The 26513-nt window shown below is 34.3% G+C and overlaps 1 protein-coding gene and 1 non-coding gene across 8 annotated transcripts in view; both read right to left on the bottom strand.

The window, feature by feature from the left end:
• Positions 1-4577: 4577 nt before the first annotated feature.
• The window catches only part of Zc3h13 (zinc finger CCCH-type containing 13), an 87143-nt gene continuing 65207 nt past the window's right edge, over positions 4578-26513 (bottom strand). For 5 of the 7 annotated variants that reach the window (XM_047552058.1, XM_047552062.1, XM_047552059.1 and 2 more), the window contains 8 exons: positions 25695-26250; positions 22112-22215; positions 20552-21763; positions 19031-19546; positions 15410-15562; positions 13421-13621; positions 10381-10544; positions 4578-6023 (listed from right to left, as the gene is read on the bottom strand). In XM_047552058.1, the coding sequence (XP_047408014.1) occupies positions 5853-6023; positions 10381-10544; positions 13421-13621; positions 15410-15562; positions 19031-19546; positions 20552-21763; positions 22112-22215; positions 25695-26250 (3077 nt within the window). In that variant the 3' untranslated portion in view covers positions 4578-5852. The remainder of the gene's footprint in view (positions 6024-10380; positions 10545-13420; positions 13622-15409; positions 15563-19030; positions 19547-20551; positions 21764-22111; positions 22216-25694; positions 26251-26513) is intronic. The other 2 variants (XM_047552061.1, XM_047552064.1) reach the window with 1 other exon arrangement.
• Trnaa-ugc (transfer RNA alanine (anticodon UGC)) lies at positions 20289-20362 on the bottom strand. Its single transcript has one exon. It is a non-coding gene; the product is annotated as a tRNA-Ala (tRNA).

Raw genomic sequence — 26513 nt, 5'->3', positions numbered from 1 at the left:
GACTTTGGTTCAGTCTTGTAAAGTTGGCATTGACTTAGGCCTGAACTTGTACCAATATTTCATCTTACCACTGAAATTGTGGAAGATACTATTAGTTGGCAAACCAAAAACCTGTATCAAATCCTCATCTCCCTTGGTCACTTCTAATACAGATGCTAAAAGTCTACATGTTCAACTTCCAAGTTTGGAGAGGACTTCAGGAATAAACATGTCACATAAATTTATTTTTCCCCTATAAATTATACACAAGCGACAGAGACTGTTAAAAACAAACAAACAAACAAACAAAACCAACAACTCCATAAATTCTATTTCCAGAGAAATCAGGAGACAGATATAATCTTCAAATGCCAAAACAGGCATAGGGCTGCCAACAGGGCCAAGATTTTATGAAGTAGTATAGTGTGTGGAGACAGAGAAATGTGGGGAGAGTCAGCAGGGGCCAGGCAGTTGCATACCTAGCAAAAAATATCCTCTTTGAATGTGAAATATTCCCTCCTGGAAAGCAAACACAAGTCCTTTATTTATAACAATGAGGGGCAGAGAAGGGCAAGATTGGCTGTGGAAGCTTCTTGAGCCTGATTTGGTTCAAGGAAGCACAGAAAGAGGCCACATTTACTAGAGGTAGCATACTTCTGTGGCATTGGCAGAGGAGAAGCACAATAATGAAGTGTGGAAGTCTACCATGGCCTGAATTTCCTGCACATGCAAACACTGCAAATCACTGAGTATCAAGTACTTAAGAAAAACTGCCGTAACACTGATATAAAAATACTCAAAAAAACTAACAGAACAGGACACAGTGGTGCATGCCTATAACCCCTGCAACTTGAGAGATTGAAGCAGAAGGGTTTGCAAGTTCAAGGCCAGACTGAGCAATTTAGTGAGACAGTCTCAAAATAAAAATATAAAAAGAGTTGGGAATGTAGTTTGGTGATAGAGTGCCCCTGGGTTCAAATCCCAGCACAACAACAACAAACAGAACAGAAACTAGAAAAAATTAACAGATAAACAATATTTCACACCTGCAAAATCTTGCAGAACAGATGAAAACATTTTTCCATGAATATTAAAATCTAGTGATTCAATTGTCTCTATAAAGAAAATTGACAAAATAAAATGCAAAAAATCAAGGAAGAGATGATGGGGTAATTAGAAAAAGCATGAGCTCAGAAAAGCTGTTATGGGAAAAATATACACCATGGGAGACATACTTAATGAAATAAAAACGAAATGAAGTCTGGGGATGAAGCTTAGTGATAGAGTACTTGCCTAGCATGCACAAGGCCCTGGGTTTGAGAGCACTGAAAAACAACAAAAAACCCAAAAGAAATAAAAATGAAGAAAACATTAAATCTTGTTCTTTTGGTAATAATTCAGATCCACCCTCACACTAAGGAGAACTTGAGGTGAACAAACAGCCTATTTAAAAAATTCTGCTTGGACATTGGAAAGCCAGTAAGATATCAGAGATTCCTGTGCCAAGATTCAAATAGAGATGGAAAGTTAGAGGTAAGCCAAATATTTGAGGTTAATTTTGCCTTGGCTATTTATAATATGAAAAGAAACTAAGGAGCTGGTCAGACATTGGGACATCCTCTTGGGGAAGACAGAAACATAAGAGCACAGGATTCACCAAGGATGGAGGTTATTAGAAGCCTTTCTACTTTAGGTCTAGACCCCAAGGCTGAACGCAAGGAATGAGGGCAACTCAGGAGTGTCTGTGCATAAGGTCAGTCTAGACCTTATGGTCATCTTAGTGATCCAGATAACCCTAGTTCCTAAAATTTAAGATATCCTAAATCTGACAGTGAGTTCAAGTACCTGGGAGAAGCAAACAAAATTTGTCTCTCTCTGAAGGAGAAAGCAGCATCTTAGACCTTAATTTTTTTCTACAATTTTGGAATATAATTAGATACCCAAGCTGAGAGGAGAGAATATGAAAAAGCAGCAATAGAAACACAAAAGAAACAGAGAAGCGAAACCAAATATTAGTATTGTCAAACATACATGCAGAAGTTAAATTAACAAACCTAAAACTTGGATATTTTAAGATACCAAGTAATGAATTATATACCATAAAATGAAATAGGAATTCATGAGTTCATACTAATACAAATGAATAAGTGGGGAAAGAATGGGTAGGGAAAGCTGTTAAAGTAGAATTTTAATAAATGTATAAGAAATGATGATGTCAGAAAATTGCTACTTGGCAACTACCACAGCAATAAGTACATAATACTTAAGCTTTAGATTTTCTGACCTGTTCTATATTCCTTTTTCTCTTCTGCTTGACCTTTTTGATGTGATTATCTGTTATCATTCTGCTTTCAAGTAAAATTCCAACTTCATATAGTGTATACATTCTAAACCTCAGTTGTCTGTGCATTAGTAATTTTTGTTCTGCCTGATCTACTTAAATTGTTTAGTTTTTACATTTATTCTAAAAGGAAATGTTATATTGTTGTAGCAAGTAAAAAGTCAGTACCATTTTCCATATACAGAAAAGAACCCAACATTAACTTAAAAAGTCAGAACAGAAAGGGCTCATCTTATGTACACTTTGGGAAATTCTATATTCCAAGAGGTTTTGCCAAGATTTAGACAAATGCCCCAAATGGTAGCCACGAGTCATATATAGCTATTTAAATGTAACTAATGTCAAACAAAATTTTAAAAACTCAGTTCTTCTTTCACATGACTTTCTCTGACAATCTAAAATAGTACCCTACCAACCTCCATTAGTTATTTCTCATGTCCACCTTTTTTCTTTCATTATAATCACTCCAAAACTTAGAATTATTTTGTTCACAAGTCTGCTTACTTTCCATCTTTGCCTAAGCTATTTAAAATGACAAAGCCCATAAAAATACATACCAAGACAGCATGATAGGAAATCTGAGCAAAGAAAGAGTCCAATACAGTTGGGAAATTATGTCTACAGATTCGTGTTGAAAGTTATTTAATAAAACTTGTTTCAATTTTCAAACTATGAATTCCCCCAGAACACATCATTGCATTCAAAACACTCAAGTGGAAAGATCAACAAAACTAATGAATAAAGGAGTTTATTATATAGAGATTTAAAAAATGATAGTAAAATAAAGCAAGTCCAAGTTCAAATTTAAATACAATATTTTAAAATATGGCTATATAATGTTAGGGAAAACAGTAAAAGGAAATATCTCACTGATGCTTCTTAAACCTTTTTAAATAGCAAGCTGAGTTTGAGCTGACAGCTCTTCTTGTGAGGTTTAAAAACATCATGAACAATACTTACCATATACCTTAATCTTACTCAATTTGATAGTAAGGAACAAAGTGGGATACTCAGCTGATGCCAAAAACGTGCAAGGTGACAAAATCGCAAAATCCTAATGTACTCATAGAATAGAATGGAGAAGGATGACCTGCATTCACTGTTCAGGTTAGAGAAGTGCCAGGTCATATTTTTCAGCATATTATTACTTAGGTACACTTATAAATTTTTGTGAAATAAATGTTAACTACTGTCAGTACATTCCTTTACTAAATGGGGAGGATGGCTGCCAAAAAAGTATCAAACAGCTGACTCAATCATCTATGTGTTAACTCCCATTTATTTTGGATCACAAACATACTTTTGCTCCTTCTTTATTCAGACAACTCCAATAACTTGAATCCACTTGTACAATTATGATAAATGGACAAACCTGATTTGTCACTTATGAGACAGAAGAACCTTTAGGTGTACTAGCAAATAATTTAAAGACTGAAAGATGTTTGCAGGAACACTGGTTCAATTCAGACTTTAATTATGATCCAAGAGTTTTTAATAAAAAATCCTATAAAAAAATTTGCTTTAGAAAAACTTTTTAGATATATGTTTAGCAATGCTGAGACTGATTGAATTAAAAAAAAATTAAGACTTAACAGTACATTTCCACTGGGAACATGAAGCTCTGAATATTGTGACCAAGTGAACAATCAACAGTTTTTAAATTTTCTTTTGCAATATAAAAAAAATTCAAAATAAAAAAGGCAAGATTTAACTGAGTGGCAGATTAACTACATAATTTTTATTCTATAATTTTTGAAATATTTCCATAGTGAACAAATGGAAAAAAAAATCATTATTTTTGTCATATCCCACAATTATGGGAACCAAAAATTTTATGACTTTAAATTTTTCAATTTAAATTTTTTTTTAAAAATAACTTTAACTCTTTATGCTACAGAGAACAATATTATCCACTATAATCAGGAAGTGGTTTCCTATCAGGCATTCGTTCTCTAGGGTCTTAATTTTCTTTATTTAAAACATTTACTAAAGGAAAAGGACACCAGGAAAATATGATTCCTTTTTTTCCCCTTCTCTGTTAGCGATTTTCTTATACATGCTTTCAAAGTCATTTGAAAATAAGATTATTTCCTTTGTTGGGTATATTGTATAAATTAACTGTACAATGAATGTTTCTTCAAATGAAGAAAAAATTCACACTGGTGTCACAACTTAACTTTTAGAGAGAAGGAAACAAAACTACTGAGACAGGTAACATGGGCTCATAGTTCTGATAAAAATCTGTGAAAGGACATGATCGAATTAAACATTTTTTATTGGTTTCCTTTATTATCATTATTACTATTACTACTTTTTGCTCACAAATTCTGCAGCTTGCAGTCCATTTCGAGTCCTTCTAAGATTTCACTTCGGGAGTTAAGCTTGTACAGAGAACAAAGAAGGTATGCTGTAATTTTTAAAAAGTAAATTCATTTTACATAGTATAGGATGGAGGCAGTTTAATACAATTAACCCATTATGTCCCATCATCCTATATACAGAGTTCCTAAAAAAAAATTACATTGTGCTATTTTATAGATACCCTATATAATTTTATAGGTTTTTATAAGTGTCCTATATAAATGATGATGGGACATAATGTGTTAGTTATAGTACTGAAGAATATAATGGTAGATTTTTAAGCCTCAGATTACATAACTTTGTTAACTACTAGTTTAATTCAAGTGTTACTAGCTATATTTGAAGTACATCCTCAACCCTTAATCACACTATGTCCAATTGTCCAATAATGACACAAGCAGGAAAATATTTGAAGCACAAAGTTGTAATGTAGATGATAAATGTTTCAGAACATAAGGAATAAAACTAATGAAGAGCAAAGTAAATCTACAACAAGGAAAGGTAAGGTACATTTATTAAAAATAAAAATAATACACAGTCTCTGAAAACGAACAACAAAAAAGCATTCAGAATACAGACATCCAATATACACTCAAACAATTCACACACATTAAAAAAATCAAAGACCCATGAAGTAATTTTTTTAGAACTTTTAAAAGGAAAAAAAAAAAAATTGGCTTACTCTTCTAGAGATCTGCCTATAAACACACTATGCTAGACCAGCATTCCCTTTCAAATGTTCTGTTCGACATGGTGTTGCACAATGTGTGCAATTACTTTGATGAACATTGTTTCTGAATAAAATCATAGTTTCTGTATAGATGATCCAGAATATAAATCAGTGGTTCCATTTCATAAAAAATATTCATAAGCTGGAAGACCAGTGACGACCGTTTTCCAAAATCTTCAGTTTTAACAAAAGGTACAGACTACTAAATCTAGATGCTTTCACATTATTCTGCATGAGTATCAAGTACAGTATAAAAATTAATGTAAAATCTTAAGTTAGCCAAAACTAGTGTCTCTAAAGGTCAAAGTTCTTCTTTACTTCATGGCTGATAAATCTTTTCTGCCTTTGCCACTAGTAACGTTTGTCAAACCAAAGAACTTTGAAAAAGAATATGTACTGCTGAAGGAAGATAGTGCCAAAATGTCATAATGAAGTTCAGTCTTAAGACACACACAGTTCCTGTTGGATACTGGACTGTGATAGTTTATTATCTTCAGTCTTTTCATGTCCTGGGGCATGGCAAATAGTCTTCCGCTTAAATAACCGAAGACTCAATCGTAATAATTCATTGTCTACCATTGGATCATTTGTGTAAGCTTGTTTTACAGTACCCTATTTGGAGAAAACAAAAACAAGGAAAAAAAATGTACATTATTAGTTGATAATAGGAAGGACAGAGAGGTTAACCTTTACCAAAAATATCAAAGTTATAAAGTTATATATTTTGAATGGCTATTAACTAGCTTTACTGAATTTAAAAGCAAAATTACAAATGTTTCAGACGCAACGAATCTTAGAAAAGAAAGAAAACTTCAGAGAGCACCTAGTCTAATCTCTTGCTTAATGCAGAAATTCTCTCAGCAGTTCCTGACAGGTAATCAAGCAGTTTTTACTCCATCATTTCTAATGACAGAACAAGAAAAAAAAAAAAAAAACACTGAAAATTCTATTATTGAATGGCATTATTTTCTTCATGTGATGAATAAAATCTTTTCTATAAAGCTACACCCTAACTCAATCTTTTTATTTGACAAAACTTAAATTTAAAGAAGGGAAGAAATATGGCTTTTTTCCTTCCATTTTTCTTTTGCAAGTGTTTATGTCCCATATTCCACTGAGCTCCAGCTGAATAATTCTTTAGAAGACGGTTGGTCATGCAATATATGGATACTACCATACACTAAAATGTATATATTATTGTAATGTAAAGTAACATTAGCATTTTGGAAAGTTATTGTCACAAAATTTTGTTGAATCATCCCTAACTGTGTGCATAATGAAATAAGGGTAAGATCTTAATACTACCAGCACTCTGCTATTCCTCTTCTCTTTTAGGATCTTCAAATATAAATGATAGTGGTTCCTGGCTCACATCTGTATTCTTTATGTATATGCCTGTGTATGTTACTGAGGATTAAACCCAGAGCCTTGTGCATGCCAGGCATGTGTTCTACCATTAAGTCACACCCTCAGCCCTTTTCTTAAAATTTTATGAGACAGGGTCTTGCTAAATTGCCCAGGGTAGCCTTGAACCTGTGATCCTCTTGTCTCAGTGTCCCAAGTAATTGGGATTACAGACATGCACAATGGTACCCCACACACCTATATTCTTTTTTATAAAACATTTTATTATATAAGTTGAGGAACAGTAAAATTAACTTTTTATGTTAGTTCTATGAGGCTGACTTATGTATAGGTTCAAGTAACCATAATGACAATTAGGATTGAAAAGTTTTATCACTCAAACTCCCTTTGCTTGCCCCCTTTGTATTCATATACTTTTTTCAACTCTAACCCCTGGCAATCAATGATACATCCTCTATTATAGTTTTGCCTTTTCTAGACTATTATATGAATACAGTATATAACCTTTGGAGATTAGTTCCATTCCTCAGCATATCTTTGAGGGTCATCCATTTGTTAACAGTATCAATAGTGTGATACTTTTTGGTGACACTTAGTAAACTTATTGTATGGACTATGACACAGTTCATCTATTATCCAGATGAAAAACACTGGAGTTGGTTTTAGTTTTTAGAGATTATGAATATAGTTGCTACTAACTTTTGTGTATAGGTTTTTATATGAACATAAGTTTTCACCTAAGACAATACCTAGTAATGGAATTTCTAGTTCATGTAGTAAATTTACATTTAATGATGTTAAACATCATGTGCATTGTTAATTAGTATCCACATATAAGAGAAAACATTCAGCTTTTAGTTTTGGGGGACTGGCTTTGCTTAGCATGATATTTTCCAGCTACATCTGTTTCTAAGATTTTGGTGCCTAGGTGCTCATTGCTATAGTTTTTTGTACAATGACCTTGTTTCCTATGACCTTCTTAAACCCACTAATTGGTTATAGGATTTTTTTCTTTTGGTAAATTCCTTGAAATTTTTTACATAGGTATCATGTTATATCTACTAATACAAACAGCTTTATTTTTTCCTTTCCAATCTATATGCCCTTTCTTTTTCTTGCCTTACTGAACTGGCTACAACCTTCACCAAGAACTATTACATTAACTACTATGTTAGTTATAGGGTCTAGCTACAAATTCAACTTAAAAATAGATTAAAGACTATTCTGGTTATCTATTCTTGAGTAACTTTTGGTAGCCTGTGGCCTTATGAAACTCAATCCATTTATTTTAAATCGTCAAATTTATGTGCAAATTTATTTTTAGTATTCCCTTATTAGCTTTTAAAATACCTGTGGGATCTGTAGTGATATCCCTATTTCCATTCCTGATACTGATCATTTGTATTTTCCTTTTTGCCTTGTCAGTCTGAGTAATGAATTATCAATTTTATTAATTTTTTTCAAAGAACCGTTTTGTTTTCACTAATTTCATTGAGTTCTATTATTATTTCCTTCTTTGGTTTGTTACATGTTCTGAATATCCTTTTAATTCTTTTTTTTTTTTTTTTTTTGCGGTACTGGGGATCAAACTCAGGGCCTTGTGCTTGCAAGGCAAGCACTCTACCAGCTGAGCTATCTCCCCAGCCCACTCCTTTTAATTCTTTAACACTGAGATTTAAATTAATTTACAACAGCTATGTGTTCTCTTTGTATCTGTCACCTATTTCTCCTGAGATACACTGTAAATTATAAGTTTTAAAATTCATTCTCCTTAGAAGAGATGATACCAATATATAGGGTCAACAGTTTTCCACTGTTTGTCATCTGGTAAGAGTCTACCACTTACCCTGATGAATGGTCCTATTATGTACTTTTCTTTTATAATCATAGAACTTAAAGGTTTTTCTTAGTATTTTGCATACACTGTATAGAACCTGTAATTATTTTTCTTTAGTTGTGTCTTTTTCTTTTAGCTTTCGTACCAATATTTTTAACACTGAAAAATCTGAAAATTTGCAATGTTTTCTTCAGATGAATCATTTCAGACATTTATAATGTGCCATTAAAACTTTTTATAATGTGTCAAATATTAACTGTCTCTGTCTTGTACTGAAGGATTATAAGGTTCTGAACAAAGATTCGCCATGAGAAATTTTCAGGGGTGTTTTTGTTATTAAAATTTTTGAGGAGCACCATGGCATGTTAGAAGAACGAAGGTGGTGTAACACATGGTGCCTGTCTGTAATCCCAGGGGCTGCAAAGGCCGAGGTAGGAGGATTGAAAGTTCAAAGGTAGCCTCAGCAACTTAGTGAGGACCTATCTCTAAATAAAATATAAAAAAGGGCTGAGGATGTGGTTCAGTGGTTAGGCACCCCTGGGTTCAATCCCAGGTACCAAAAATAAATAAATAAATAAAAGCAATAGGATTCTAATGAGATTGTAAGCCATATTGTCTTTCTCAACTGACATTCCTTATCTGAACCAGACAGAAAATGATGTGAATAACAGTTTTCAATTTAATAGCAAAGAGGGTCACTGGGTATCATTTTAGGTGCATAACAGAGAAGGTGATTTATTCCACAAATGTTTAGGGTATGGGGAGCTTAATTCTCTCAGAGAAATGGTCAGTTGAGAAAGGCTGCAGGGAGAGATGGGCACCTAGGTAAAAAAATAAGGAGACACAAGTTACATGTTCAAGTGGGAGGGGCAAAAGAAAGTGATTGAAGCAATTGTCAAAAGTAATTTTGAAGTAGGTCTTTAAGCAGGGAAGACTTGGTGATTATACAGTCTCAATTTAATATTTTAAAAGTCTCTTCTGCATATCTGTTTTCACTTTAATTTTTCTTATTTTTATAAATTAAATACTCCCCCCAAAACCTAAGTATTTTTCTTTAATGAAACAGCCTTTTCTTTAGTAATGTTATACATTCAAAGATAATTCTGTTTTGCCAACAGCACCTACGAAAAGTTAGTAAAAGTTAATGTTTTTCTAACTTTTTAGGATTAGCTTCTTTTGTCATACTACTCATGCCTATCACACCCACCTCAAAACTAAAATTTCCAGTTTACTGTTTATTTTTTTTGACAAGTAAAGGATTTTAAGGCCAGTTTACTAACTTTAAAAAGCCCAAGATGCTTTTAATTCCCTTCCATATCTAAACTTCCTTTATTTTTCTTACTTCTCAATTCCTTTATTCTTCTCAAGCAAATGTTTAAACTTAATAACTTTCATTTATTTCCCTTTCTTCCAACTTGGCATTCTCATAAGCACTATTCCTATAAATATTCTCACCTCTGTATCTGGGAATTTTTGTTTTTTGATCTTCAATTTGAATACATTCTAATATGTCTGCTTCTCTGACAAAGCTTCTCACTTATGCAAAACATTTTCTAGAAAGAATATTTTAAACTTTTTTATGCATGAAGTTTTGAACAAATAATTATTTTTCAAAACAATCATTGATCAATGCTATGGAAGTAAAAGTACTACAAAACCACACTTACAACAAAACTCAAGACTGCATTCTCATTGTTAATCAGTCAAATGAAAAATATGTCATTAATACTATTTACTTTGTATTTTTTTCCAAGGAAATAATAGTACCTTTTCATTTTTAACAAGCTGCTTTCGAATTGCAGAATCCCGTCTGAAGCACAGTGCTTTACAACATGGCCCAAGATCACTAAGAAGACTTGCTCTTTCTTCTTTTCGTAGCAATGCAGCCATGTTGAGAGCCCCCAATTCATGCTCAAATAGATTGTCTGCATCTTTCAATACAAATAAACGTGTATTAAGTTTTCCTACAGTAGAAAAGTATTATCAATGGCTTAAGTGAATGCTGAATTTATGACTTATCAAAGTTAGCAACACCAGTGAAAATTATTTTACATTAAAGGCAATATATTCTCTGTAAAGGACCTTCAATATAGTATGTGGCTGGTTTTAAACAAAAATAAATATTCTGACTGTTTTAAATTTATTTAAGATAAAAGAAAAGCAAACATGGGGAGAATGTAGACTCTGATTATTGACTATGAGAAGAAAAGTTTAAGAATTTCTGAAATCAAATTCAGTATGTTGATTTCCATCAACTACTACTTAAAGTTATAGATTTCAGCACGGTATTATAGTGAGATTCAAATATAATAATACCCAAGATGTGACCTCTAAAAAAAATCAACTCAGAGAAAAAAGTTATTAGTCAGATTATCTGTAAATCACTATAAAAACTTGAGACAGTGTATTAAATTAGTAAAAACACATTTTTAAGTCAAAACATACACTTAAAACCAGAAGAATTAAGAAAATATTTGATAAAAATTTACTGGATTAAAAAGTAAAAATAACAAAACAGGACCAATCAGTACCAAATAAAAGGTCAAGAGTTACAAAAGCATCAGGTATGCCTCTGTTTCTAAGACATTACCAAACAGGTTGTTAATTAGACTCCACCAAGGAAAGCAGTAAATAGTATCAAAGTAAATCTAAATCAGACACATTTGATAGAGAATGAACAAAGCTGCATTACACAATTCATTTGGATTTTCTGAAATGCAAAGTATAAGCAATGAAATTAGAAAATTAACAAGAAACTACTCTTATATAATATATGTTGCGAAGAGGTTTGTACCTAATTGATAGGTATATAAGTATAAATAAATAAAAACTAACTCAAAACTAGTTCCCAAACTCTGAAGTCTATTTGAATCACCTGAGGAGTTTTTAAAAATACACCAATCAGACCTACAAAATCAGAATCTCCATATTTGGGCTGGGATACTTTAAAGGAAAAATAAGGTAATTCCTCAGACGATTCTGTTTCTCTCTCTCTTTCTCACGCACCCATGCACACACGAGTACCCATTGGCATTTGCATATACACAAAGGCATTCACATATACACATACAAAAATGTACTCCATTCCACTATAATCACAAACAAATTAAATCTGCATTAAGCCCACACTCTTTTTTGAAAACTGTTCAGTAGGACAGATTTTTTTAAAAAGCATTTTTTAGTTGTGATGAATCTATTTTATTGATTGATTGATTGTGTTGAAAATAGAACCCAGTGCTTCACAAATGCTAGGCAAATGCTCTACCTCTGAGCTAAAACCCCAGCCTATACAGGACAGATTTTGCTGGTATTCCTGGCATCCTTGCCTTCTGTTTTCAGACAAGATGCAAAACACTTTCTTTAACATATGTAAAAGACTAGGAAACCTGTATACTTTTTTTTTTTTTTTTTTTTTGGTTCTAGGGACTGAACCCAGGGGTGATTAACCACTAAGCCACATCCCCAGCCCTTTTTATTTTTTGTTTTGAGACAGGGTCTCTTTAAGTTGCTTAGGGCCTCGCTAAGTTGCTGAGGCTGGCTTTCCTGTAAACTTCTTTAGAGTATAGCATAGCTAAACTTCTAGTCTTTTCATGGTTTTGACAGACTATAAACACAAACTGAAGAACAAGTAAAACAAAGGATGCAAAATAATTGGCATGGAGATACGCTCTCTTCAGTTTTGGGGCACTAGAACAGACCAAATGAATACAAACATGAGTATCAATTATTTTGCAATGGTACTGGGTATCTACTATGTGTCAGGCACTGGTATATGCAATGCATAATTAGTATAAAGAGAAAATTAGACACTGGATGTAGAAATAAACAAAACTAAGTCCCATTCCATATGAAACATACATTCAGCATCCTTTATCAGTTCTCTAGTACCACTGTTAGGGAATAGACATATGTAAATGGGAGAACACAGGTTAAGAAAATAATTCTATAAAATGGGAACACTCTGCTGACCCCTACCATGCTTTCTTTTTCAAGAAGGAATTTACCTGCAGCCCTGCCTGGCCTCAGTGGACAGGATATGTATGTCACATTCCTCAGCAAACTACCTGTTCACTGTAGGAGAAATGCAGGCCCAAAATAATGTGGATAAGAGGAAACCAAGTTATGTGAAGGAGGAGACTTTTGTGACCAGATCCTGAAACTCTGGGAGATAAGAACAGTTCCTCCTAACCATAAAATCTGTAAGAATGTATGGTTAAGAATTCAATTAGAACCAGTCAGGATGGGCCAAGGTGACCTAGAGTTGCCATGACAGTGGGGACTTTAAAGTCTGATGTCACCCTGGGCCTCTCTGGAAACTTCCATTCCTATTACTCAGAGCAACATTTCTGAAATCTTTCTGACTTAATTGCAAGAGTCAGGGTTTGAAGGGGATGTCTTCACACTGCCTCAGTTTCTCGGAAGGTCCCAGATCTGTAATACTACCACCACAGCAGCAAAAAATAGGAAAGGTCTGATTCTTAAGCAACAATCAAACCTTCCTCTTACAAACAGTTCATAGTTTCAGGTCTTACTTAAGTTATCATTAAGCAAGTCCTTTGTTAAATTTTAATACAGAAAGTTTATTTTATTATTTTTATAACTTTTCTGTAGGATTAAGTTTTCCTCAAAAATAAATTAAGGAATTTTGATCATGAGAACTAAATAATGAATATAAATGGTTGCTCTAAAAAACAAACAGCAACAACAACAAAGTTCCTATAGTTCCTACATAACTAAACAGAATTCTTTTCAATAGCATCCTAATAGTTACAGCAGACATGACATAGTTAAAGTAAAATGGAATTACCTTTGGGTTTTTCTAAAATTCTCTGACATGTTTCTTTGACTTTGGTAAAGAGCTCAGAACCTGCCAGCTTTTTAGAAATTCCAACTCTTAGCATAACAGCTCCAGGTGTGAATTTTAAGAGTGCAGCCCCAGGTTCTCGTGGTTCTTTTGGATGTTTTGGCATAAGACCAGACCAATCCACATCTATCACATCTAATGGATCTGTAAAAAGTTAAAGAATAACATTTTTCTTCACATCAGAAAAAATAGAAGTCTTATCTACAGAGGAATAGAGTTGGCTCTTGGTAACCATGGGTTTTGTATGTGTGGATTCAACTAACTACAGATAAAAAATATACAGAAAAACAAGTCTGAACTGATCATGTACAGACTTTTTTTTCTTGTCATTATTCCCTAAATAATATAGTCTAACAACAATCTACAAAGCATTTACATTTTAGTAGGTATCAGAAGTAATCTAGAGATAATTTAAAGCATGCAGGGGGTCATGGATATGTTACATGCAAATGACTGTATAAATCAAGTAAACACAGCCTTAACACATAAATAAATAAAATCGTTTTCTTAAAATGAAAGTCTTCTTATAAAAATGAATATTTAGAATCTCAAAACTCTCCATCAAAAGAGAACACGTAAGCTAACTGAACCCTAGAAAATAACTCATTGAAAAATTAAATGGGAGACTTTCAATGAAAGAACTCCATTATTTCACTAAGATAAGGCCTGATGTTTTGAAATTTGGTAACAGAATCCTGACAAGGATTAAATCTAGGAGCATATTTAGTTTGTACAAATGCACATACGCATACATTATAAAGAAAATAATTAATTATGAAATTCCTCTAAGGATCAGACAGTGACTATTATTAACAGTGAGAGCAAATAATCCATCCAGAAGGAACAGCTAAAGAAATATAATAATGTTCTATTTAGTAATATCTAATATCAGAAAATGACAAAGATAACAATTATATCTTCTATATTAGTATGAAAATTTGTGAAATATAAGAGCAGAGAAAAATCAAAATAAAAATTTCATATTTTGGGGCTGGGATTGTGCCTCAGAGGTAAAGCACTCGCCTAGTTCAATCCTCAGCACCACATAAAAATAAATAAATAAATAAAGGTACTGTGTTCATCTACAACTAAAGAAAAATATTTTACGTAGTCAGACCAAGAACAGACCTTCACTATGATTTAAAAAAAAAAAAAGAAAAAAAGGTCGGGAACACTCACACACAAATTGATACGATTCAATGAGAATGTCAAGGGATGTTTCATGGGACAGTCACTTGAGTAAGTTCTGGCAATGTACGAAGTGCAATAAGTAAAGAAATAATTACTGAATTTAGAAAACAAAGAAGTTACAAATATATTCAAATATAATTAATATAATTTCAACTACTTTTTTTGAATGGCTGTTCAAAAAGTTGGCTTATTGCACCACAGTTGAGAAGCATCATTGTACGTCTACCATGTAGAACACTAGGAGGCAAATCAATATTTGTTTAGAATCCACATCATACAATATAAATCTTAAACTCTAAAAAGGAAATCTTATATTTCTGCCTTTTTTTTTTTCCTTTTCTTTGGTACTGAGGATTGAACCCAGGGGTGCCTTACCACTGGGTTACATCTCTAACACTTTTAATTTTTTATTTTGAGTCAGGGTTCCTGAGGCCATCCTTAAACTTGTGATACTTCTGCCTCAACCTCCAGAGTCACTGGGATTACAGATGTGCACCACCATGCCCAGCACAGTTTTGTGTTTTCAAATGAGCCTTTTGCAGAAGCAATGTCCAGTTAAAAACTATCAGGCACATAGACTATAATTTTCTTTTTATTGATCTTTCAACCTTAATTAAAACATAAAGGGGAAATTTTTAAAGGCCTTATACAAAATTTTATAGCATGAAAACAAAGAATACTTTACTACCATAAATTATCCCCAGATAATTCTTATGTTCAACCACCTCTGCAAATGATTACCTGGCATCTTTTCTTCATCCTGTTGGTCCTCTCTCTTTTCTGCATCACCTGCCAGAATTTCATCTAGTTCATCATCACTAATTGGCTCATATCCTTCTCCAGCACCAGATCCTAATGAATGCGCATCATCTAACTTGGATTCATCATCTCCTGCTAATACACAAATTAATTTCATGTCAAAAAAAAGTATTAAAGGGAAGGGATGACTAAGTCAAACCAAAAAGTAAAGGCTGTACATACTATAACAATGTGAAAAGCATTTTTTTTAACAGAAAATTATATTTTTAAACTAATCAAACACTTCATAGTTTCAAAAGAAAACTAAAAAATAAAATTTAATTAGTTAAATTTACTTTTAGTGATAAGAACACAACATGAACAGTAATCTCAGATAAGGTCACAATTAAAATATCAGAAATAAAAAGCTACCATGAATACAATAATACTGATTATGTGTATTTTGTTAATTTTTGACAACAAAACTTTCACATTCAGAAAAATCTTCTAACTTCAAAAGACTGCAATAATTTCTTTAGCTATATAAACTCATTACTTAAAAAAAACTTGCAATTTTTTTTTTTTATTTTTGGGGGGTGGAACTGGGGATTGAACCACCATGAATATTCTGCCTCTGAGCTACATTCTGAACCTTTTTTATTTTGAGACAAGGTCTTGCAAAGTTGCCCAGGTCAGCCTTGAACTTGTGATCCTCCTGCCTCAGTCTCCTGAGTAGCTGGGATTACAGGTGTGTGCCACCACATGACTGGTTCACTGCAAACTTACTCTAAAAAGGTATTTTAAACTTAAGTCTTAGTTCATGATATTTCACTCATTATAGAAAGAACTTTCTAGCACTGAGGTAAAAAGTATCATTAATTCTCTTCCCTATCCCCACATTTTCCTCTAATTAATGAATGTGATTTTAGAAGAATGCTATGATATACCTTAAAAATATTCTTGTTGGTATCAGTAGTATACATACATTGTATCAACTTTTCTCAACTAGCACCTATGCTGAACATTGTCTCCCAGTGAGTTAGTTATGTTTACTACCCTAACTACTGAGTACATTCAATGTTTCTACTAGCAATCCATGTACTTTATGGAATCTACAACTCTTGTTTTCAAACCACAACACTATGATGCATGGGTTTGAATGTGCAGCAAATAAAATACCAGGCTATGAAATGTTTCTCATCATTCTGATTTTTATTCTATTAAATTCTATAAAAACCTCCCTATATCCCCACCAATTCATTTCCAAGGCAACCAATTTTAATAACTTGGTTATATAAATATATATCTAAACATATATAATAGCACTTTTAAATTTTTAAGCTTATTCAACTCATTTTCATATGTGATATACATATATATATGTGAATACATATATCACATAGTAGATGATTCACCTCTAAATTTCTATGCTGCATTATCTGTAGCTGCAACTAAAAAGAGGGTAACATTTTAGGGATGAAGGACACTGATACACAAGAGTGCTATTACGATTAGTTCAATTATACCCCAAGGTTGTACTTCCATCAGAATCATGGCTCATGATGTGATGCTATTTATACTTAAACTTGAGATGAAAACATAATATGAAAAAAACTGAACAGAAATGTTTTTGTTAAGTCAAATAGAACAAAAATAGGTATAACAGCATATTGAGATGTCTGTTTTTAAAAGTAGTGGATTTTACTATAGGTTAGATGCTATCATATAGAAAACTTAAAAAAATCATAATCTTGGTGCCTGGAAATAGATTATTTCAGAACAGTGATATAAGCACTGACACCAGAAACAGACAGTCTCAGGAAGACAGAAATTCCAGTAGAATTCTTAGGGGGACCATCACCCCTATTAACCTAGGCTGTAATTCACCAAGGAGTAAGATGTGGGGCATACATGTATAGACACAACACATCTTCCATTTATCAGACTTTTAAAGCATCCCTGATGATTAAGAATGAAAAACTCTGGTCCCTAAAAAGTAGTACAGTACAATGGGGAGAAATTTAATGAAAAATAATTATAATGCTGATGGGAATGCTATAAAAGATGTACAAACAAGGTGCAACAGGAATTTGAAAAAGTGCCTTTTGCAGAGGTGCTTCCTAGAGGAAATAACTGAGACAAAGTATAAGTAAGGAAGAAATGATAAAAGGGAAAAGGTCTATCAGGAAATGGTTCAGGTATAAAAAAGGACTAGAGAATGGGAATGAATGAGTCGATTTGTCTAGTATACTGAAGGCAAATATTCTGAGATAGTACATAGGCAATAATATTTTATTATTAGTTTTATCTGCCATATAATAGCATTTGAGCTATAGTAAAATCCATTGTTTATAACATCTCTTAGTTATCTAAATAGATATCTCAATATGCCATCTGTTCTATATGTATACACACGCACATACACACACCCTGCCCGTTTGGCTTGACAAAAATAATTCTACATGAGAATTTTTTTTTTTTTTTTTTTGGTACCAGGGTTTGAACCCAAGGGTGCTTAACCAGAATCACAACCCCAACCCTTTTTAAAAACATTTTATTTAGAGACATGGTCTCGCTGAGTTGATTAGGGCCTTGCTAAATTGCTGAGGCTGGATTTGAACTAACGATTCTCCTGCTTCAGCCTCCCAAGCTGCTGGGATTATAGGTGTGTGTTATCAAGCCCAGCTCTACCACAGATTCTTTATATTACTTTAATATAAATGGTACTGAGGTACACAACCTTGGGGTATAACTGAATATAACTAAACTAATCACTGTGTTAGTACTCCTGCAAATGAAGCTAGAGTCCCCTTAACCCAATGATGAGATAGTTTGTCTAGCAAAGTGGTAATGAAAGGTGAAAAGTAGAGGCAGTGGAGTGAGGTTCCACAGAGCCCAGACCCCAGACCAGCGCAGACTGGGCCAAGGTGTTGATGCTGACTTCTCTGTGTTCCTGTTCTACGAGTGAGGAGTGCCAGCAGGGTTCTACAGTTGATCTGCCATTAAATGCAGTTTCAGCAAGTGTTATTATTTCATATATTTGTTCTCAGTTGCCCTAGAAAACAGGAATCACTAATAGTTATGTGAATCCCTCTCTGAACTAAAATGTCATTTCAACTTTTGTGATTTTATTTTTAACATTTAAGAAAAGATGTGATAGTTATTCTTTAAAATCTATAGATACTTCATTACCTATGTACATGTATGATTACATGAATGGTATGAATCTACATCGTGTACAACCATGGAAACGAAATGATGTACCCCATTTATGTACAATGAATCAAAATGTAGTCTGTAAAAAATTTTTAAAAAAATCTATAGACACTGCATCTAAGCAATGTATTATTTCAATGGTCTGGCATACACAGAACTGATTACTTCATTCTTTGATCTCTTTATTTTAATCACTAATTCTTTTATTTCAGTAGGATTATGTAAGCCAAATTTGTACTAGAGTGGAAGACATATTTTAGTATTATAGGAATTTTCCTTATGAATCTACTTCCCCTAATGGAGTGAATTTGCCTATCAGTGAATGACCTTTCAAAAGAAAATATTTATTTCTCATGAAATTGGAAAAGGAATAGAACAATGTAACAGAGAAATCAGTAAGGCACTCACCTTCCACACTCTCAGTTCTCTCAGCTTTATTCATATCTTCGAATCCTTGCACAGATCCTAGTTCTTTATCCATTCTTTCTTTATCCAAAGCTACAGAGTCTCGGGAAGTACTTTCCAGGTCTCTTTCATGTTCACTCTCTAGTTTTGCTTCGTTGCGTTTCACAGACTCTATTTGAGAAGAAATCTCAAAAGTTCTCTCTCTATCTCTGTCCCTTTCAACAGATTCAGGAATTAGTCTCTCTCTTTCCCTGTCCAGGTCTCTTCTTTTGTCTCGCTCTCTCTCACGTTCTCGCAATCTATCCCGATCTCTATTCCGAGGCCAATCTTTATCAGCTTCCCTATCCCATTCTCTTGGCCTTGTATCCCTCCTCTCTCTCTCCCGCTCTCTATCATGCTCATATCGATCTCTTTCCTGAAGCCTATCTCTGCTATCAAAAGATCCAGATCTTGAATGGACTTGCCGATCTGATTCAGGAGAACTTCTTCTTGAACTATGGCTTCTTGAATCCTGGCGATCTAAAATAAATATGCCACATACAAAAATTAACACTAAATAAAAATAAACTACTTCATTTTAGGATCTTTTAAAGTTACAATTTATGTTCCACATATTTTCTCAATATATTCAATACTCTATAAACTGTATATTCTACATAAATGTTTCTCTATATACATATGCAAAGAACTCATTTTAGGGAAAAATTTCTCTCTCTCAAGAGACTAATTAAAAAGTTTCTTTGTCAGCTGGGTACAGTGGTGCACACCTATAATCCTCCCTAACAACTTGAGGCTGAGGCAGAGGATCACGAGTTCAAGGCCAGCCTCAGCAACTTAGTGAGACCTTATCTCAAAATAAAAAATAAAAAAGGCTGAGGATGTAGCTCAGTGGTAGAGTAGCTGTGGGTTCAATTTCAAGTAATAAAAAAAAAAAGTTTCCTTGTCTATTTCCACTATAAAAATATCTTGAAGTAAGTACATAAAATGGTTAGGTATTAATATACTTAATTCTTTGATTTCTCTCTCATTCCTCTTCTACCTTATTTTCTGAGGTCAAAAAGGGCAGTACTGGCTGAAGAAAGATAGCAGGAAGGTTAAATTTGCAGATGTTGATACAGGGCTTGAGTACATATAGCTTTTTCACCAAGTCATATCATTAAAATCCTGACATTAAACTGTTAACAGCACTGAATGAACCTCTGTTATAATGTTGGTCTTAAAGTGATAATGGGTGAGATATTATTATTACTATTATTATTTTTTGTGGTACCGGGGATCGAACCCAGGGCCTTGTGCTTGCAAAGCAAACACTCTACCAACTGAGCTATATCCCCAGCCCACAAGATATTATTTAATGGGATGAATAAGCCTTTTTTTCCCCAAGTTCCATTAAAAAAAAAAAAAAAAAAAAAAGCTTAGCCATCACATTAGAAAGCATGTGGTAAAAAGTAACTAGGTATTACTTTAGCATTATAATTTGTATAAAATATACTAACACAGAAAACAATGACTAGATCATATTACCTGAAGAAGTACTTCGGCTGGGCTCTCCACGCTTTAACTGGTCAATCCTAGATTTTCTCTCTCCTGTGATTTCCAGACTTTTTGTTTTTTCTCTATCTCTTGAGCCACTATGCAGGACTCTCTTTCGACTACCTTGGTCATCCCCACTTCTATGGGCAGAATCGTTGGATGGGGAACGCAGACGGCCAGAGGTGTGACTACGATTACTCCGATTGCTCCCAAGGCTGCTGCTCCTCTTTTGATCCACTGGCTTGCGATGTGGTGCATCTTCTATGATCACATGAGATGCCTCTACTTTTTCTGCTCGTGTCCTATGGCATTTTCTATGGGAGTCTTCGTTGGCAAAAGTAGCACTGGTAGTGTTGGTGGGGTTTGCAGAGGTGGAAATGGTGGTGGAGGAGGCAGTAGCAGTAGTAATAGGAGTGGAAGCAAGAGCAGTAGATGCAGCAGTACTGGCACCAGCCAAAGGAGGTGGAGGAGGGAGAAGAGAAGACAGAGGAGAAGGGGTACTACCAGGAGTAGCAGTGGTGGCAGCATGCTCTGATTCTGTCACCTCAGTACGGTCAGGCACATCCTCATCAGACCAGTCACTAAAGGCTGTATCTTCTTTCTTCTGAGGATCCTCTAGCATACTATCCTTATCATTGGAAATTTCAACCAAATCCTCTTTGGTTGTCATAGGAGGAGTTCGTGGCCCTCTTTTCTTCTTACTTTGCTGGGCTATTTCTTCATCAGAAATATCAGAATCACCTTTGGATCTTTTACGTTTTTTTTCAATATTTTTCTTCTTCTGTCCTTTTTTAGGGGAAAAGACTTGACCATCTTCAGATGTTATCTCAATGTTACTCCTCTCTATTCCAATATCATCCTCTTTTTTTTTCTTAATAGGTTTCTTCTGAAGTTTTGCTTTTTTCTTATTTTCCTCATGAGCTCGATCGGATATATCACGATCTTCGGACTGGTGGTGGCCAATCAGGTCTTGTGTACGTGTTCTTGAGCTTTCCAAGATTTCTGTCTGCTCTCTCTGCTTATCTACAGAAGAAATTTTCTCTTTGAGTTCTTGCTCTTCATAGCGCCTTGAACTCTCTTTTCTTTCTGGTTTACGATCTTCCTCTTTCCATCTACCCTGCCTGTCTTCAGTGAGGTGTGATGGGCTAAGAGAACGAGATTCTTGAGGTCGTACAACCTGGCTCAAGAGTCTATGTTTTTCATCTATACAAAAAGATAAAAATAACAACATGTTCACCAAGTGAATAAACATTGCATGTTATATTTAAATAACAATTGGACGATCTCTCACTTTTCATTTGAAAACTTTTAAGATGACAAAGGCCTACTATTTGGCTTTAACTACAAATAGTAGGAAAAGGCAGTGCCATTATGATAAATGACTATACTTTTAATGCATACTTTGGTCACATAAGGAAATATTTTGAGGCAGTAGAGCAAAAAAAACTTTCTCAAAAATCTTAATTTATCAGTTCCAATTAGTGTCAAAGAATGGTTTACTAGTTACAAATGAGTATGAATACAGAGATGCAGAAAACAGACAGTGCTTACTTTTATCATCTCCACTGTTGTAAGTGTCACTGTCAGGAGAATGTTCACGCCGGCGCTTAGGTGACTGTCGAGGACTGGGACTCCCTTCATTTCTATAGCGCTTCCTAAATTGGACAAACAAATGCATAAAATTACAAAGGGTGAAGACTTCTTTACTATGTTTTTTATTTGTATATTTTACTATAACTTATAATTACAGAAAAGTAATATTGTCTGAGCTATATCACACAAAAGGTGTCCTTAATAAAGATTCTTTACTTCATTTGCTAACACTTCAAACTGTAGATTTAAACTACATGGCAACATTTCTTTCTTTCATTATTCATGTAGAATTACTCAAGTGAAAATTGCCAGGTTTAAATACGGCAGAATGGTAACATACAATTTGGAGAAATCAATAAATTAATGTACCCTCTAATATAAACATTCATCAATTTTACAATTTCTTATAGAAATTGGCTTGTGCATGGAACACAGATAAGAAAATCTTGAATTATCCTTGGAATAAAAAAGCTATGAGTTCAACTTATAGCCACATTATTTACTATGCAGCTTTAAGTGAATTCCTTAAAGTCACCAAACCTTAGATTTCTCATCTGAAACCAGGGAAAAAATTAGTTATGTCACAAGCCCAGTACCAGGCATGTTATTCATACGTCGTAAAAAGTAACTTCCTTTTCCCTTCTTAGAATTTAAATCACTTGCTTGACGATAGGTAAATAATTTATATGTCCATTATATTTCTTTTTCCTTAGTTGAGTTTTAAACAAATACTGATTTATACATCTCGGTACTTAAATTATTCTAGTATTTTCTTATGTTTTCGTTACATCTGGCCTATTTTTTTTTTTTTTTTTTTGGACCACTTATTTTTCATTAACCTTGTTTATAAACATTAGGGTCAAAAGTTGAGGAAGATGCTGCAGTACTTCCATCGTGACAGCTCCTTTATGTAGATGAGTGACCAACTGGAGAAGGAGGCAGTCTCAAGTGTACTGTGACAACTCACAGGGCCCCAGCTTGTGCAACTTCTTATCCAAAGCTTCTCCCATCAATAGGTGGCCTACCTCCTCATTCTTCAAGCCTGGGCTGGACTAGTGACTTGATACATGACAAAAGAATACGGTGAAAGCGACACTGTACAAATTTGGAGAGGACTCAAGAAGCTTTGTGGCTTCTGTTTTTGCTTTCCTGATATGCTCTATAATTACACACAAAAACAGAATTTAGACTACCAGATGCTGAAAAGTCAAATGGACAAATAAAGCACCCCAATGTAAGGGCACCTTGAATCATCTGGGCACAGTTGAACTGTCAGGTCAATTGTAGACACATGGTCATCTCAAGCAGGACTAGCAGAAACTACTCTGCTAAGTCCAGGTTAAATCACTAATCCACAGAATCATGAGCAAATAAATGATGGCTGCTTTAAACTACTAACTTCTGAAACAATTTAACACAGTAATAAATAATTGATACACTAGAATAAAGTATATATTTGAAGCATGAGAAAAATAATTTATAACTATTTTAAGGAAATACCCAATGAAACAAAATTAGAGTAAAATGAATACTATGTAAATTCAGCTAACCTACAAAACAGTTGTTTTAAAAAGTGCTAGATAAATTCAAATGACTGAGATGAAAATACAAGTAACAAAATAGTTAAGATATTAATATCATTTAACTGGTCTGTTTGACTTCTAAGTTTCTAGGGTTAGTCCCAAAGTTTCAGATTTTCATGGCTAACTAGGCATGAAAAAACAGAAAAAAACTATTGCTTATTATAAGTAGAATGAAAAGTACAAGCAGAGAAGTGGAGAAAAGACACAAAGATTTTTTTACATTTTCAATATTTTTTTTTTAGTTATAGATGGGTACAATACCTTTATTTATTTTTATGCGGTACTGAGGATTGAACCCAGTGCCTCACACATGTGAGGCAAGCACTCTACCACTGAGCGACAATTCCTGTCCTAAGATACATAAAGATTTGAGAATTATAATCAGAGTAGAGAGATGCAGAAGTCAGACCAGGGAAGAGAAATATTATGTATGTTTGCCTACATATGATAAAGAAAGTTTCTTTAATAGGAAGTTCATACTATTGTAGAATTTTTTAAATGTGGGGAGAGGGAAGCAAAAAGTAAGATGGAGAGAACACTACAGAAAATTCTGGTTGCAGATTAAAGAGCAGCCAAGACGAAGGAGGTTCCACTTTGGAGCTGAATTGTATGCTCATAATTCAAAACAGCAATGATGGAACTGGCTTAGCCAATCACTGTCAACTCCTCAACTAATGAGAGTTCCAACACAGAGAGGGTGCTAAGGTAGGTATAATCCTAAGCCCAACCAGGGCATCATTTGGAGAAAAGTTTGCAAAGACTGGAACCAGCACAGAGGAAAAACAGCAGAAAGATACCATTCCTAATGCTATAAGAATCTGGTTATGGCCATATCAGAAGAAACCAAAGCTAACCCTCAATTTCCCAGGTACCTGAGCAAATAAGTTCTTTTGATAGGGGTCAGGGGAGTGGGGTGAGGAGAGAGTGAGAGTGATGAGAGAAAGATAATAAAGAAATAAAGAAGGAAGGTGGGAAATGCCCTCATATATTCTATGAGATGCCAAGAAAATATATTTGGACCCCAATAACCTATTATACCTTCACAGCATGAGAGGACACTTCCTTGTCTCTCATCTTCTAGTTATACAACTACAGGAATTCTTAGTTTCAATAACACTGTGAATGTTTCCTAAAGGCTAGAGGTGGTGACTCCATATATGCAAGCATAAGAAACTCAGGAATAGCATAGGGAGTATCTCTTGGTGACTAGCCAACATCATTAACTAGTTATCAGGAAGACGTGATGGGACACAATCACTTTTATGTTGGATTCCTGCTAAGACAAAGTCTCTAGCAAGTCAAGAAGCTTCACATGCCATAAAAATGTATAGTAAATAAGAAAGTATTCTATGGTTTGGGTGTGGTTTGTTTCCCCAAGGTTCATGTTATGGAGGCTTGGTCCTCCATGTGGCAGTGTTGAGGAGAACCTTTAAGAGGTGGGGCCTAGTGCAAGGTGATTAGGTCACTGGGGGTACTGCCCCTGAAAGGGATGAATGCTGGTCTCTAAGAATGAGTCAGTTCAGAGCCAGGCCATCCTCTCACTAGGCCTGTTTGCATGTGCTGGTTCCTCTTCTTCACTGTGTTTTAAGAGAGCCAGAGGGCCCACACCAGAGGCTGAACAAATGGGGTTGATTGATCTTGCACATTCAAGTCTCTGAGCTAAATAACTTCTTTTCTTTATATATTACCCAGCTTCTGGTATTTTGTTACAACAATAGAAAACAGACTAATACAGATTAATTTATATAAACCCTGGATTAAAAAATAAAATTTAAAAATTATTTTCTAGATAATTGAAGAGTTTACACCATTATATTTATATATAATAAATTTGAAACAAAAAAGACAGAAGATAAAGATTTAATAGAAAATTAAGGGCACACTGAAAAGCATTAAATGAAACTTATGAATTGTTTACTGAAATGTTAACTTACAAAATTGATTCATATCATTCTTACTTTGATTTTCTCTCATCATGTCCATCCCTTGGATTACGATCTTCTCGAATATCTTCTCGCTTTTCTCTGCGGTCATCTCGTCCCTTGTCCTTTTCTTCCCAGTCCCGCTGACGTTCTCGTTCTTTATCCCTTTCTCGTGCTCTTTCTCGTTCCCGTTCTCTTTCTCTTTCCCTTTCTCGCTCTCTCTCCCTCTCTCTCTCTTCTCTTTCTCGCTCCCGTTCTTTTTCCCTGTCTCGCTCCCTCTCTCTTTCCCTCTCTCGGTCATGGTCACGATCTCTCTCTCTGTCACGTTCTCTTTCCTTTTCTCTTTCTCTTTCTCTCTCTCGCTCCCTAGCACGCTCTCTTTCTAATTCTCTTTCTTTCTCTCTTTCCCGATCTCTTTCACGTTCCCTCTCTCTCTCCCGCTCCCTGTCTCGTTCTCGTTCCCTATCTCTCTCTCTAGCCCTTTCATCTCTTCTATCATCCACTCTGTCTACTCTTCGTTCCTCTCTTCTTTCATCACGCTCAAGCTCGTCATTCCTTCCCTGATGTCGAATTGGTGAGCTTGGTCTTTGATCTACAATGAAAATCAAGTTTTGTCAGTGATTAATTTAATAGATAATCTATGGGTAATACAGCATGGCAAATCTTAAATTTTATCTGTGTATATATGGGTCACACTGGCAACAAATTATAAATCAAGTATTATATTTACTTTAAATTTAACCATCCAAATATTAATCACCCCTAGACCTTTAAAAATTATTTTCTTAAACATATATTTCATTTGCCCTCTAACTACCATGTTTCTGCTTCCCAGCAACCCCCAACCCCCTCCCA

The sequence above is a fragment of the Sciurus carolinensis genome, chromosome 5 (assembly GCF_902686445.1).
Source record: "Sciurus carolinensis chromosome 5, mSciCar1.2, whole genome shotgun sequence".
Lineage (NCBI taxonomy): Eukaryota > Metazoa > Chordata > Mammalia > Rodentia > Sciuridae > Sciurus > Sciurus carolinensis.
This window is presented reverse-complemented; position numbering and strand designations above follow the sequence as displayed.